Genomic DNA, 15931 nt, shown 5'->3' on the forward strand with positions numbered 1-15931 from the left:
TTTTTTTTGCATTGAATTAGTGTAATTATTGATTTAATAATTGATCTACACGTATAAATTGATTAATTAGGTGTATAAATAAGGCCCCTAACAATTAAATCCAAAATTGATTTATACACGTAAATTGTTCTACAATAAAAAAAGTATAACAATTAGTGATTTTAGAAATATATTTTATGCGTATAAATTTATCAATTAGGTGTATAAATAAGGCCCCTATCAATTAAATCTAAAATTGATTTATCCGTATAAATTGATCTACAATAAAAAAAAGTGTAACAAATAATGATTTGAATTGACATCATTAATTATAAAATATAATTTATAATAATAAATTATTAAAATTATAACTATAATGATAAATTATAATAAAACACACGTGCAAAACACTTTTTAATTTGAAATTTAAAATTAATGAAAAATTAATTATTTACCACTCTAGAAAATATCACATGTCAACATTCCTTCTGGAAAACATTTTTGTATGTACTTCTATCGATCCTCACTTTTTAATAGTTGGATTTAAAAAAAAATATTTTACTTATCTATCGTTTACAATAATTTAAAATCACATTAATTACTATTTTACAAATTAGTATATTCTTACTTATCTTTAATTAATTAACATATGTATTTATTATAGAGTGAGAAAAAATTTAAAGAAGATAAGAAACACACGACTATATTGATTGAATCAAGAAAATTTAGAATAAATAATGATCTTTTTAAAGTGCATGATGGTTCGTCTTTAGTTCTAAAAGTGGAAAAATATGATAAATTTATTCTACCATTAATTTTTCTCATTTTTCTCCTTTAATAGTAAGGTATTTGCATACACGTCATTGGTTGCTGTTGAATGTATTACTAATATGTTACTATCTTTTGCATGAAGAGATAGACTTGAAATGTAGGAGAGGATAATAAAATAAAAATAAAACAACGATCATTGATTTAAAAGAAGAGAGTGGATAAAAGGATAAAATAAATTATTATTGATATTTTAGTCTATGAAAAGGATAATAACATATTAGTATGATACATTTAGCATCGACGTGGCATGGTTTAATCATACATAATTTGTCATGTAATCAAAGACCATATGTCATGTAAGTGGATATCTTAATGTTAATGGAGAAAGGTTAATGATTTAATAAATTTGTCAAATTTATTTTACTTTCATAAACTAAATTTTAATTTATCATTTTTTAAAAATGAATTTATCACCGACCAAAATTACTATTTACTTGAAAATTTATTGTATTTATTAATTTCTGGAACATCTTAAACGTCAAATTAAAACCAATGGAGGTAGTATACAGATATACTATATAGACAATTGGTGGATTGGTACCCAAAACGACACGTTGGAAGTGGAATGAAGTAGCAAAACGACACGTGAGGTGATGAATAAGTGAATCGGTGAGGCGTTGTTGGTAAAAGGCAAAAAGAAGAAGGGTAAAAACGGAAGTCCGAAAAGTTGCATGCAAAAACTCGGATATTGAGGGGAAAGTGCGAGGACGCTTGGCCAGAGATCGCACCCATTTATTACCAACACTTCACCATCATACTCCTCTGCCTCTGCCACCAAAACTACTCTCTTCCTTTTTTCTTTCTTTCTTTCAACAAAACAGAAACATGAGTTTTGCTACCACAGTACTGTAGGTAGAGAAACAGAAACCACCTTGTTTCGGAATTCTGTTGCAAAATTAAGAAGAAAGAAACATACTCCATTAATGGGTGGTGTTAGATGGGGTCAAGAGTCATCTTCATCCATGAAACTCTTGCTGTTCATGGTGCCTCTCGTACTTGTTGCTGGGCTTGTTTTTATATTGGGTCCTAACCCTTCTAGTTGGGTTTCTTTTGCCAACGCACCTGTGTTATTGGGAGGCTCTGTTATTACTTCCTCTTCCTCAACTAGTAGTGGTGCTGTGACTGTCACCGACCCTTCTGAGGCGAAGCAGAGAGAAGGGTTAGTGGTGGTGGCCGTGGAGAATCGCGGTGGAGAGAAAGCTATCTCCGATGACACTGACTTCAATCACTCCTCTACACCTCCATTTTCCGTTCAGGCCATACAAACACCTCAACAACCTGTAAGACTTTTTTATTCTATCACTATTATTGCTATTATTCAATCCTTAAGTTTATGATTTTTTTTTAATTTCATAGTAAAAAACATTAAAGGGGTGGAAGACAAAACTTGGATACAGCGGTGCTTTTCTCCTGTAGAATCCAAGGTTTACTTCGGTAATCAAAGTAATAAAGAGGTGCATTAATTAGTAAAGGATTGTGTAGATTACCAAAGTAAAACTCTTACTCTGATTGGATAAAGACACCTACAGCACCTACCTAAGAATAATACTAGCAAGTAGTACTATTGAAGTTTCTGTGATGAAATTTTCGCAAAATGTCAGATGATTCTTGTATTCAAGAAGGAAAGAATGTACAGATAGAAAGAAAAGAATGTAACTAAAAGCCATTGAGAATGACCAGAGACTTTAACCTTTCTTTGCAGAAAAGATCGACAAATTTAATAAATTGTTTTTTTTTTTTCTTTTGGGATAATGCCCGATTGAAGAGAGATATGTTATGTCATTACATAATTTCACCATGTTCTCATTTTAAATTCTATTTTTATATGGTTGAAAGTTTAGAATTAGGAGATATAATACCTCAATTTATAGTAGAGGAAAGGAAAACCTTGGGCTCAGAGAGTACTTCGTTGTTGCTGTTGGTGTTTTTTTTTTTTTTTCCGGATTGAAATTGTAAAATGAAAATAAATTTCGAACGTTCCCTGTCATGAGAAATTTTAAATTAACATTTAACATAACCTTGCGATTACGTTTTCGTCTACGCACTGCTATTATATCGATATATAATATACTTGCTTTACATTTCATCGTTTCAAGGCATTTTTTCTCGGTGAAATGAAAGGATTTGAAATAATGCAAATTGCTGTATCAACTTGGATGTTACCTTGTAAGTGTTGCCTTAGTGTGGTGATCCAAGGAGTTATTTACGAATTCGAGGATTTCAGACTTACAAATTATGAATATCCTGTCCTTTTGTTGAATAGTGACTTTGTAAATATGCAAAGAGATGTGAACTCCCTCCTCTGTCTTTTGGGTTTTCACTTTTCGGATATTTTAGTTAGTTTACAAATTGCAATTTGTTTCTATAAGTTACCGCAGTAAACTAGACTTTTGAAGGATTACAAATATTGGTTTTGTTTTGTTTATCTTCTAAATTATTTTTTGGATTATTTCCATTTTAGATAGGAATAAGTTCAATTTCTTATACATTCAACTCCTGCACATAAACCAATGATTATGAAAGGTTTGATTTAAAAATACGGTTGTCAATTCCGTTTTAAGATAGGGCAATAGACAAGGTAGGTTACGTTAATTTCTGGTGTATTATATTGAATTGGGTTTTCAGAAGCTACTTGTTAGGTAGAGCATTCTAGATTTCTAATATCATTGAAATTAAAATCTTATCCATTTGTGAATTTTAAATAAAGGTGATTATGACCCATCGTTTTATTTACCATAATAAGGACGAACAAAATGTTTCCCAACTTTCGCCCAACGTGACTCCTGTGAACGAGTCTTATGTTCCACCAGAGAGGCCAAAGCTGCAAAGAAAACTCAGCATCTTAGATAGAACCGAAGCTGGTCTAATACAAGCTAGAGCTGCAATTAGTGAAGCAAGAAACGGAAATCAAACACAAGACAAAGACTATGTTCCAGTTGGACCTATGTACAACAATGCTAATGCATTTCACAGGTGACATATCTAGTACCAAATATACCCCAGTTCTATTTTTGTTTTCATAGTAACATTCACAATTGACAATAATCAACAAGTAACTTTTTGTTGTTGACAGAATCAACAAATAATTATGTACTGTAAGATTGGAATTTCCACTCACTTAATGGGCACGACTAATTCCTTAAGTGCCACAAGCACAATAACAAATAAAGTATATATTATTTTTATAGACCATAGGGTATTTTCATTATAAACAATCCTGCTAAAGCATGTTAAATCCTACGAATATACTTTATTTCGTAGGCAAATAAAGAATATAATCGCTTTATTGGTTTAATATAATTAACTTATTTTTATTTTTGCATGTGACAGGAGTTACTTAGAAATGGAGAAACAGTTCAAAGTATTTGTCTACGAAGAAGGGGAACCTCCAGTTTTCCACAATGGACCTTGCAAAAGCATATACTCCATGGAGGGAAATTTCATCCATGCTATTGAGATGAATGACCAATTCCGAACAAGGGATCCTGAGAAAGCACATGTGTTTTTCTTACCTTTTAGTGTAGCAATGTTGGTGCAATTTGTCTATGTACGTGACTCTCATGACTTTGGCCCCATAAAAAAGACTGTCACGGACTATGTCAACGTCATTGCGGGAAGATATCCCTATTGGAACCGAAGCCTTGGAGCTGATCACTTTTATCTTGCTTGCCATGATTGGGTAATTACATCACTATTACTTAGTCATAAACCCTGCATTAAATACATAATAATGTAATGTTGTACAAATGTTCAATTGTTTTTCAGGGGCCAGAGACTTCACGTTCTATTCCTAACTTGAACGAGAATTCGATCCGTGTGTTGTGCAATGCTAACACCTCAGAGGGATTCAAGCCTTCAAAGGATGTCTCTTTCCCAGAAATTAATCTCCAAACCGGTTCAATAAACGGTTTCATTGGTGGGCCATCTGCATCTGGACGTCCACTTTTGGCCTTCTTTGCTGGTGGGCTTCACGGCCCAATTAGGCCCGTTCTTCTTGAACACTGGGAAAACAGGGACGAAGACATTCAGGTTCACAAGTACCTTCCGAAGGGTGTGTCATACTATGAGATGCTGAGGAAGAGCAGGTTCTGTCTTTGTCCTAGTGGGTACGAGGTAGCAAGTCCGAGAGTGGTGGAGGCAATCTACACAGGGTGTGTGCCAGTGCTCATTTCAGATCATTATGTCCCTCCATTTAATGATGTTTTGAATTGGAAATCCTTTTCCGTTGAGGTTTCGGTTAAGGATATTCCCAGATTGAAGGAGATTCTGTTGAGTATTTCTCCAAGGCACTATATAAGAATGCAGAGGAGAGTAGGACTCGTTAGGAGGCACTTTGAGGTACACTCTCCTCCCAAAAGATACGATGTCTTCCATATGATCCTTCATTCTGTGTGGCTTAGAAGGTTGAACTTTAGAGTCCACCATGATCAATAATAACTCGTAGATTATTACCGCGATTAACGTATTTATTTCTGATTTGTTTGGCAATGTAAGATGGTGTGAATGTGTGATTCTTTTTCCGTCCTGTAAAAAAAAATTGTCAGAAGTAAAAATAAAATTATGTTTTTCCATATTCCGTGTCATTGTCCTGTTATTTACTAGCTACTGATTGGACAAAAAATGTTTACATGTCTTATACAATCTAAGGGGTGGATTGAATTAATATTTTAAAAGAATTTTCTTTTTAGAATGGGTGGACTGAATTAGAATTTTAAAATATTTTTCTTTTTAGAATGGGTGGATTGATATTCAATTAAGATATTTTATGGTATTTAATTAAGATTTTTAAGTTTTTAATGAGAATAATAAAATTCGTTGTTATTCAATTAATTTTTTTTTATAACTTATAAAATATCTTTAAAGTCTTTTTTGATATTAAAAATATGTAAATTTTGATGAATTATTTTTTAAAGAAGGATTTTAATAAATTTAATTAGATTTTTCCATATAAAATATTTATTAAATAATTTTTAGTATAAAATTGAAATAAAGTTTGAATAATTAATTTTTTTTTCATGTAATACTTTCGAGTCCAACCGAATTGAGCTTTAACATGCCATCACTGAAGTGTGAACACCATTTAGCATGCCATCGTAGAAATATTATTATCTGGAATACCATTAATTCTTATGGAACACTCTTTGTAAGCAAAAATATTGTTAGGTGGAATGACCTTCCAAAATGTAATTTTAGAAAGACTATTTCATGTTATAATTTTTGTTTTTAGAATAGTTTTTTCATAAGTTAAAATCGTACTTTCTTGATCAATCTTTCTAAAATATACAAAATACATTTTTGGAAAAAGCTATTATTACATATTGTAATTGTTGCTTTTAGAATGAACTTTTCATAAGTCCAATATTAATTTTTAGAATCTCTTTTCCAGAATATATAAAATACACTTCCCAAACGCATGTCCTGAATTTACAAATCTACTTCTAGAATAGTCCTTCCTTAAGCTAAAGTACTCCGGAACAGCCATTTTGAAAAAAAATTTGATTTACAGAAAGGTCATTTTGGAGGCTTTTTTTACTTATGGATGTCATTTTGGAAGTTTTTTTCTCATGAAAAGGCTATTCTGAAAAGGCTATTCTGAAAGCATTTTTTTGTTACAAAATGGATATTCTAGAATGCGATCTCATTCACACCGAAAACCAACCCAACCCCAATCTCACCAGAACCCAAACCTACACCAAAGAGGAAGAAGCTTACCTTTGATGATCAAGGAGGAAGGGAAAGAGGAAGCACGACTTCGAGAGGAAGGAGAAAGAGAGCAACCTTTGCAAGTGAGTTGGGGAAAGTGACGCTAATTCATTAAGGGCAATAGGATAATTTTGAACGAAATAGGGACAACATGATTCAATTCCCCAAGATGCTCAAAATTTAAAACTCTAATCCTACATTTTATTGGATGAATTTGGGTTGGTCTAATTGTCCGGACCTATTTTGTCACTTTTACATTTATTGGTTCAAGTAATGAAAAATATTTTTATTCATTCTTTAAGTAAATTTTTTTGTTCAAATATGGTGAAAGACAAAAAAAAAGTTTTCAATAGAATTTTCCTTCTTTAAATAATTTCAATAAATTAATTGAAATTCAATTTAATTTTAACACATCAAATTCTAAGATAAAGCAATATTAAATGACTAAATATATGAGTGATGCAATCTTTAGATATAGTTTGTTGATTGAAAAAGAAAAATACGAGTCCTTATTCGTTTTATTTCTTGATCAAAGGCCTGGTCTAATTTTTTTCCTTCTATATCGTGGAAGAATAAAAAAAAACAGAATCCTTCAACAAGAGGGTTGTTTGTTTTATAGACAAAAAATAATTTTTTTATAGTAATAAGAAATACAAATGTTAAGATAAGTTACACAAATTTCAATTATGTTCAATAATGTAAATTAATTTTACTATAATCAACAATTAATTCCACCGCAAAACTCTGAAGGGAGCAGCTACTTTATCCTGAACACGCCACTTGACTAGACAAGCTGTCTGTAATGTAAATGTAATCTGTGTGATGGATTTGATTTTGTTTTCTCTTTCTGATTCTGATAGACATGGAGATTGGAGATAGTTCGGAAGATAGATGTCACCACCAAAGAGCATCACTAGCAACGTGCCAGACTTTCATGCTTGCTAAACATGGAGAAACATCCTAGCACTGCCATTTCCCTCCACGTGTCGCCTCGATACAAATCTCTCCTCCACGTGTCACTAGCCCCTAAACCTCTCCTCCATGTGCTTCAAAAGCATATATATATATATCCATGTCCAATTGTCCACACATCACACCACCTTCAACAAGTTGAATCAAACAGTGAAAGTAAAACATTGTGCAATTAATCATCAACTGCAAGTAGCCAGTGCATAAGATCAATGGCGTCAAGACAGCAATTCAAGGAAGACAGAGCCGAGGCAGCTGCAAAACTCGCAGCGAAAGACATCGGCGACATCAACAGAACAAACGAGCGCGACGAGGGGTACGACTTGCACGACGAAGCCAACTTCAAGCAAGCACGAGCTGAAGCAGCTGCAAAGCTGGCGGCCAAGGATCTGGAGGACGCTAACAGATTAAGAGACAACACTTTCAACACATGGAAAGAGCAACATCAGCATGATGAGAACAAACCCGGTGTGATAGGGTCCATGTTTAGAGCCGCCAAGGAAGCCGTGGTTGGGAAGCCTCACCACGAGGAAGTTTATGCAAAGGAAACAAAGATGGGTGAATATTCAGATTATGCGACTCAGAAGGCGAGGGAAACGAAGCAGAAGGCTGGGGAGTATACAGACTATGCGGCTCAGAAAGCAAAAGAAACCAAAGACTATGCTGCTGAGAAGGCTAAGAATGCTAAAGATACCACTGTGCAGAAAGCTGGAGAGTACAAGGATTATACCGCTGAGAAGGCTAAGAATGCTAAAGATACCACTGTGCAGAAAGCTGGAGAATACAAGGATTATACCGCTGAGAAGGCAATTGAAGGGAAGGACAGTGCAGTGGGGAAGCTTGGGGAGCTAAAGGAATCTGCTGCTGATGCTGCTAAAAGGGCTATGGGTTTCTTCACCGGTGGCAACAAAGACCAAACTAGAGTAAATTTATTAACTCTTTTAATTCTTTTTAATGACCACTTAATTGCTATATATATATATATATATATATATATATATATATATATATATATATATATATATTTGTTAAGCTGCATGTAACTGTGGTGCAGGAGGAGGAGGAGGAAACGAGGCGGAGTATGCAGGAGGTGAGGGTGCAAGATAAGGAGTATGGAACGGGACGTGGTACTGGAGAGAAGTTGGTGATAAAAATGGAAGAGTCGCGGCCAGGAGCGGTGGCGGATGCGCTCAAAGCAGCGAATAGGGCCATGGACGGCGATATGGAGGAGGAAGGCGTGCTTCATGTGGAGCGTCGTAGGGAGAAAATGTGATTCTCCTTCTCATCCATCATCATAATAATAATAATCACATCTTGTGTTTTGTAATAATAATGTAGGGTTACCTTTTTACTTAGTGGATCCTCTTTAGCTTTCATCCTCCTAAACCTTGTCTTTCTTTCATGCCATTTTAATGTACGTGTTACTTTTTAATTTTTAGAATGTATTATGAAAACCGGTTTTGGTTCTCCCTCCCTCTCTGTACAACCTCCAGGCCGAACGGAAATCACGACCAATTTAAGCTATTTTTTCATTTTTCATTAGTTACAAATTGGCCTCCTGAACGTACATTCATTAACTCTAACTTGTTGCCAAGGCCAGCTAGTGGAGTTTGCACTCTCTTAACTTTTTCTAAAAAGATTAGATGCATCGACTTTTTAAAGGAATTAGAACTTGGGCTTATGAATAATTGTAATTCACTATTACCAATTATTTATTAGAAATAAACTAGCACACATATCATTTGAAAAAATATTTTTCTTTTCTTTTAGGGGGAAAAATTATAGTTATGTCATTCTAGATTAAAACAATTTTGTGTCAAGTTTTAATTTTTTTTGGAAAGGTCTCAAAAGTATTATTGTATAGTTGAATATTGAGTTTTTAAATTGTGAACATTTAATATGAAAAAATATGCTAAAAATTATGCTATCATCAGATTTTTTTTCTAGTTACTTTACAATCACTATGTGTAACTATTAACAAAATAAAAAATAAATAATATATTAAAATATAAAACTATTTAATATGTGTATTTGATTTTAATTAAAAACATTTAATAAAATATATTCTTCTTAACTTATGTTATCTTTGTGAAAATGATATTTTGGTATCTAATGGGGTATTATTGACCTCAGTTTATTCTATAGTGAAAAAAATATTCAAAACTCTAGGTTAGTTTGATAATATGATACAAACTATGGTGAAAAAATTGAAAGGGAAATTGGAAAAAATTAGTAAGGAATGTCTTTTCGTTTTAACCAATAAAAAATCATAATTAATATGATTTTTAATATTTTTAATTTCAACAAACTTACTCTATGCGACAAAATTAAAATCTTCGCATTAAAAATTACTTGTCAACTTTTAATGTCAATTATGATAATAATAATTGTAATTAGATAGTAATTTAAAATAATTTTAAACTCTAAATATATAGAACTTAGACTACTACACAAAAAGCTTTTTACGACGTGAAATAACGAGTTCTACGAAAATCGTTATTACCAAATAAGTGGACGCGTTAACGACCATTTTAGGTAAAATCATTGTATAGTACGACAACGGTTTGAATGAAAATCACCAGATTGAACAAGTTTAAAGATGGTTTTGAATTTGCTGAGTGAAGAAGCACTCGAGTTCTCACGCCTAAATCTGAAACACTCTCGTGCCTTACCTTTAAAGCTCTGTTGCCTTGTCGTATTGAAGCTTTCATCGCCGTCGTCTTCTCAAGACCATCGTGTCCATCGACGTCGAAGTGCGAACTCCTCCACCACAGGACTCTATTCATTAGAAGGTATGAACCCCTCTCTTGCATTTTCATGTCTTCTTTGTTGAATTCCGTTGGGGTCGGAGTGAGTGTGGATGTTGATGACATTGGGTTTGAGGTGTGGCAAGGAGTGTTGGGGTTTGTTGTTAAAATGCATCATGCTAGCTCCCTTGAGATGCTTTCTTTGGCTATTAGCTATCTTTCTAGCGTTTTTGGGGGCAGCTACTACGTGCCGTTAGAGATTTAAACACTAGGCAAAGGAGAGAGAAAGCAAAACCTTGAATGAAAACAAAAAAAGTGATTTTTCTTCTTGTTTTAAATACCACTATGAGAGAGATTTGCATGGAAAAGAATCCAATTATTGTGATAAAAAGGAAATAAAAATTTATTCTATTTCCTTACTTATTTCTACCGCTTTTATAAGTGAAATGAAAAATATAATTTGTTATTTTAATAATTGATCTTACAATTCATGATACTTTTAATTCATTATTTAGCTTTCTGATTTGCAATTTGGTACTTCATATATACAGGCTTTATGTTTTGCCATGTCTGTCACCCCAATGACCAAACCCTTTTAATTGATGTATCTTAGTTTACTTATTCAGTATAATATGCTTTGCAGTATAGGACAATCCTTTTATTGGAGGAGTTTTCTGACACATTCTTAGGTTTTTGATCCATTATTGTTATACAAGACAGAAAGAGATACTTGGAGGTTACAGATGGTCGTATTATTGCTTCTATAAATGCAATACTGGAAGGTGTGTTTGATTTTAGTGATGGCTAATGGGTATTGATTCAAAGTTGGTTAGGGTCAAAGCATTTGCTTGAAAGGCTTAGTTTGATTCATGTTGCCAACAATCTTCTTTGGTATATATGATCTGTAAATACCACTAATAAGCACCTACTAAAGGTGGTGGCATGACTTGACCATGTAATGGGGTACTCCCTCCCCCTACTTACTAGATGATAGTAGTAATGATGGATATAAACAATGAACATTCTAAACAACATATTTTCTCTGTTTCACTAGTAATGATATGAATTTTCTTATATTTATTTTTAATTATTCTGGTACATTTTGCAGTAAAATGTTCCATATCTTTGTCCTTTTCTCAATATTACTTGAGTTATGGACCATGCAATATTGTGGTTCTGCTTAATATAATTTGTTGGGGGCGTTTAACAGGCTTTGAATGTGTCTCACATGACTAGTTTTTGTTAGTTTAACAAAAAGACAAGTTTCTCAATCTTTTATGCTTCTTAAGCTAGAATGTCATTAAACTTGGAAATTGTTGTTAGACTACCCTAAAAAGCTTTAAGATTAAATACATGTTGGCCAATTCCTTACATCCAAATAATGAGTTGATCACTTTTGTCAATTTAAAATAGCAAGACCTTTGTACCCCATACAACATAACACATTTTATTTTGCCACAATCTCTAATGCAACACTCTCATGATTTGTAGAATAAACCTCTTATTCCCAAACTGGTTATGCTCTATGTGTCAGGCTTGGACGCAGCTTTGTTCTTGTCGCAGTTTAAAATGCTTCCCAGATTAAAAATATTCACTGGCAAACCAAGGGTAATCCTAGCTCTTAGGTATGTGGAAAATGTATTTACTTGTTCTTTCCTTCAAAATGTGATTCCTCTGCACTTAAATTTTTCCTTTTTTTCCTGGATAGTTGTGTATCAGATGGTTTGCAGATGATAGATGCAGTCCTAACATGCAAGATGAAAAGTAAAAGGGACGAGAATAGTTCAATTATGAGGAAATCTACTCTGACATCTCAAAAAGGTTCTCATTATTCAAACTAATACATGCGAATCTCTTTTGGTAGGGAAAATAGGTCTTGAATTTGATGTTCTTTAGATAAGTTAATGGTAAAAAAGTTACTAGTGGCACTACCTAAAATGTTGTCTTGTCAATAATGCTATTTGGACTGCCTTATTGTTTTTCTATACTTTCCAGTCAAAGTACAAGAGTACAACAACTATGGTTGGAAGTCCTTATATAGTTGACATCAATTCCTGTATTTTGCCTTCTAATTAATTCTAAAAAAGTTTTGTATCACAGCAAAAAGGAAATAACATTAATCTGGAGTCCTTTCTTGTGTATAGTTGATGCATGTTGGCTGACGAGTTGAAAAACTAAGCAATTAAATTTAAATTTTGTAGAAATGGCTTGTCTTTTGGCTTGTATATCTGTAATATTTGGGGGGTGGAGAAGAGATAAAATTCCTCATTATACTTGACATAACCTTGGCAATGATGGTTCATGATATTTTCTCGTTAATACTTTGTAATATTTGTGTGCATATGTTTACATGCTTGTTAATGATCTAGAATAGAATATTCGTTAAGTCAGCAAGGAAAATAGGCTCCATGGTAGTGGGATTTGTTCTGTCATATACATAGTTTAATATTCAGTTGCCATTATTTTGAAATTACATTGATTGCTTAGACCAGTTATATATGTTTTGTAACTTTCTTCATGGTTCACTCTTAGCTGTGATGTATGTTCGTCAGATTTCACTTCTATGCCTAATTGATAACCCTTTAGCATTTTCTCTTAATTTTGAATGCATTTCAATGCAAAGATATTAATTAATACAAAGAATGAAGAAAAAAATATACAATATATTCAAATGATATCAAAAGTATTTCATTATATTTTATTTTTTTCTTGAAATTATATAAATTGATGTCATATTACAATTTTGTCATATTGTCGTTAATTATTAAACAAAGCAATATTATGAGACGAGATATTATTTTTTCATACTCTCATATGGGCTGATTTGTAGAGCCCTAATAGTAAAATACATATTCTTATGGGCTAAGCCCAAACAAAAACATATGCACACGAAAAGTGTTTGGGCCCGGGAGTGCACTTACGTGGATTTATATCCGGGGTATAGATAGCGAGGAATGAAGATCAGAACAGAAGGGAGAATTAGGTTTTTAGGGTTTACACCGAGCAGCGACACCTCCCTCCCGCAGTAGCCATGGTTCTCAAGTACGTATCCATCGTACTCTCATCATCTTCTTTTTCTTCCTCCATCAACTCTTTTTGTAGAATCTCAATCTTATATGTAAATTCTTCTACCATTTCTGTATTTTGTGATACGTAAACTCATATGCGCTCAAAGGCCGTTGTGCCTTAATGTTGCTTGTTCTCATTCCTTGTTATTTTTGTGAATTTGGTTTACTTTTTCCTTTCTCATTTTGCTGCCGTGGTATGGTTACGTTTTTTTTTTTTAAGTTAGTTGTAGTTGCGTTCTATAGGATAATGATATCCAAATTGAAATTGTATTGAACATTTTCCGATGCGCAGAAAAGTCATTGCACAAGATTTACATCATTTTTCGTTGTTGTTTAATGGCTTCATTTCAGTCCTGCAACGAATTCTTTTAAATTTTGACCTAATTTCGAGCTGCTTCCCAAAAGCTGCTTACTTTTTCGATTTTTAGAAGCATCAGTAGGTTTTAAAACAGCTTTTGAGAAATATATCAGACGCATTGAAGATTTGAAAATAATTATTGCTAAACCAATCAGTGTCTTGAGCATTATGTTTGATCAAATGAATAATCATTTTTCTTAGAAGTAATATTAATATTTGATATTCCTGTATCAGAACTGAACTATGCCGATTCAGTGGTGCCAAGATCTACCCCGGAAAGGGCATCAGATTTGTTCGTGGTGATTCTCAGGTGACATAAAATATGTCTCATTGAATTTTGGGTGGATGTATCTCATCATTTCAGTCTGGATGTTCAATTTGCTATGATTTGATCATTTTTAATTATGGGGTTTTTTCTTTGTTACTAGTTATGATACTGATATGAGGGTTTTTGTTTGTTGAATCTATAGGTTTTCCTGTTTGCCAACTCAAAATGTAAGCGGTATTTCCACAACCGCCTGAAGCCCTCAAAGCTCACCTGGACTGCTATGTACAGAAAGCAACACAAAAAGGTGATTATTTAATTGTAATATTTGAAAGATGAACCAATGACTCAATAAGTGAAAAATATTATTGCCTTGTGCTTAGTTAGTTATTCTACATATAAACAGGTTACTGTGCTTAGTAATACTGCAATGGTTGCATGCATTTGAATTGGTTGTTTGTGTGCATGTCATGTGTAGGACATTGCTTAGTAATACTGCAATGGTTGCATGCATTTGAATTGATTGTTTGTGTGCATGTCATGTGTAGGACATTGCTCAAGAAGCTGTGAAGAAGAGGAGACGCGCTGCCAAAAAGCCTTACTCTAGGTCCATTGTTGGTGCCACTCTGGAAGTTATCCAGAAAAAGAGAGCTGAGAAGCCAGAAGTTCGAGATGCAGCTAGGGAAGCTGCTCTTCGGTGTGTTTTTCTTTATTTGTTTCTGCCTACTTTCGGATTTGCTTTTCTGGATTTGTTATAGATGTGCATACAATCACGTTCTCAGCCATTTAATTCCTTATCGACAAGTTGAACTTTATTCTCCAACTGTATATTTCTCACTTTGGAGGAGCTTAAGCTAAATCCTTTTTTTTTAATTCCCTTCATCATTGCTATCATGATCTTGTATTTTTTACTTTAATCATGTAAAATATTATTTCTGTTTCAGAGCCTTACTTTTTAATGTGGATTACATATGTTTATCTGAGTCTCTGATGTGGTGCAGTGAAATTAAGGAGAGGATCAAGAAAACAAAGGATGAGAAGAAGGCTAAGAAAGCAGAAGTTACAGCCAAGTCACAAAAAGCAGGAGGGAAAGGCATTTCTAAGGGTGCTATGCCCAAAGGTCCCAAACTCGGTGGTGGAGGCGGGAAACGCTGAGCTTTTAGTTTTGTTCCTATTTTTTGTTACAGTTTAAATAGAGTTGTTTTGACACTGATGTACCGATATTTCATTTGCAAGATTAATCTTTTATTGTACTGTTTTATTCAGCCTGTGTTTGGATCTTCAGAAGGTTGGTTATTGATTGGATTTTGCCATCCTTGGAAGTTTTATATTTTTACGCCAATCATCCTTTACGTTGTCTATTAGTATTGGTTCATGTTTGATTGTGATTTTGACTAACAGAAGAGATGATGATGCTCAATCCTGCCTTGGTTCATATTTTGCATTTGTTTTGTTGTTCATTTGAAGCATTAGCTCAACTGATTTTGTTTCCAAATATGATTAGTAATTTGATAGAGCAAAATTCTTCCTTTTAGAATCTGTTCTTCAACTGATCTTTTGATTCCTATCCATTCGCAGTATAGCATTCTTTTGTATTTTCTTACTCAGTCATTCTTTTAGGTTATAATTGTAGAGATATGGCGTGACGCAGTGGAAATGAGGTCAGGTATTACTATAAAATATCGACAATAATTTAGCAAGAAAATGCAGATGCTTGTTAATTTGTGTAAATGTTCATCAGAGTCAAATTATTTTTAAACATTAATTTTGAAAATAACCTTGTGTTAAAAAATGGTAATAAAATAGTGGTAACTAAAAAAAGGAGATATACGAAAAACCAGAGAAACCACAAGGAAGGCAAATGGGAATAAACGAGGGTTTTTTATTTTATTTTTTCTTTTTTTGAGTTGGAAACTAAGCACAAAGAGGAAAACGAATTTGACACTCAAAGCATCTGCTAAAACAGACGACAGCAGTTGGGGAGGGCAAGACGACCAAATCTTCAGCGAGG

At 33.4% G+C, this 15931-nt stretch overlaps 3 protein-coding genes across 7 annotated transcripts; all 3 read left to right on the forward strand.

Moving 5' to 3' along the window:
* The first annotated feature begins 1290 nt into the window (after positions 1–1290).
* Positions 1291–5381, forward strand: LOC100806269 (probable glycosyltransferase At5g03795). Its single transcript, XM_003521381.4, has 4 exons — positions 1291–2090; positions 3554–3783; positions 4141–4489; positions 4576–5381. Exons 1-4 carry the CDS (start codon positions 1734–1736, stop codon positions 5242–5244), a joined length of 1605 nt encoding a protein of 534 aa, XP_003521429.1. The 5' UTR covers positions 1291–1733; the 3' UTR covers positions 5245–5381.
* A 2220-nt stretch (positions 5382–7601) lies between these two features.
* Positions 7602–8948, forward strand: PGMPM18 (35 kDa seed maturation protein). Of its 2 annotated transcripts, none has more exons than NM_001250464.2 (2): positions 7602–8405; positions 8516–8948. In NM_001250464.2, exons 1-2 carry the CDS (start codon positions 7695–7697, stop codon positions 8753–8755), a joined length of 951 nt encoding a protein of 316 aa, NP_001237393.1. In that variant the 5' UTR covers positions 7602–7694; the 3' UTR covers positions 8756–8948. The 2 variants fall into 2 exon arrangements, with proteins under 2 accessions (NP_001237393.1, NP_001348425.1); NM_001361496.1 differs by having other exon boundaries at positions 8537–8948.
* A 901-nt stretch (positions 8949–9849) lies between these two features.
* LOC100499979 (uncharacterized) lies at positions 9850–15204 on the forward strand. 4 transcript variants are annotated; one of them, XM_041013762.1, is made up of 8 exons: positions 10108–10274; positions 11764–11854; positions 11938–12050; positions 13174–13271; positions 13890–13965; positions 14126–14227; positions 14469–14617; positions 14922–15185. In XM_041013762.1, the coding sequence occupies exons 4-8, from the start codon at positions 13261–13263 to the stop codon at positions 15073–15075; spliced, it is 492 nt and encodes a 163-aa protein (XP_040869696.1). In that variant the 5' UTR covers positions 10108–10274; positions 11764–11854; positions 11938–12050; positions 13174–13260; the 3' UTR covers positions 15076–15185.
* The last annotated feature ends 727 nt before the right edge of the window (positions 15205–15931 follow it).

Source organism: Glycine max, chromosome 3 (assembly GCF_000004515.6).
Source record: "Glycine max cultivar Williams 82 chromosome 3, Glycine_max_v4.0, whole genome shotgun sequence".
In the NCBI taxonomy this organism is placed as follows: Eukaryota; Viridiplantae; Streptophyta; class Magnoliopsida; order Fabales; family Fabaceae; genus Glycine; species Glycine max.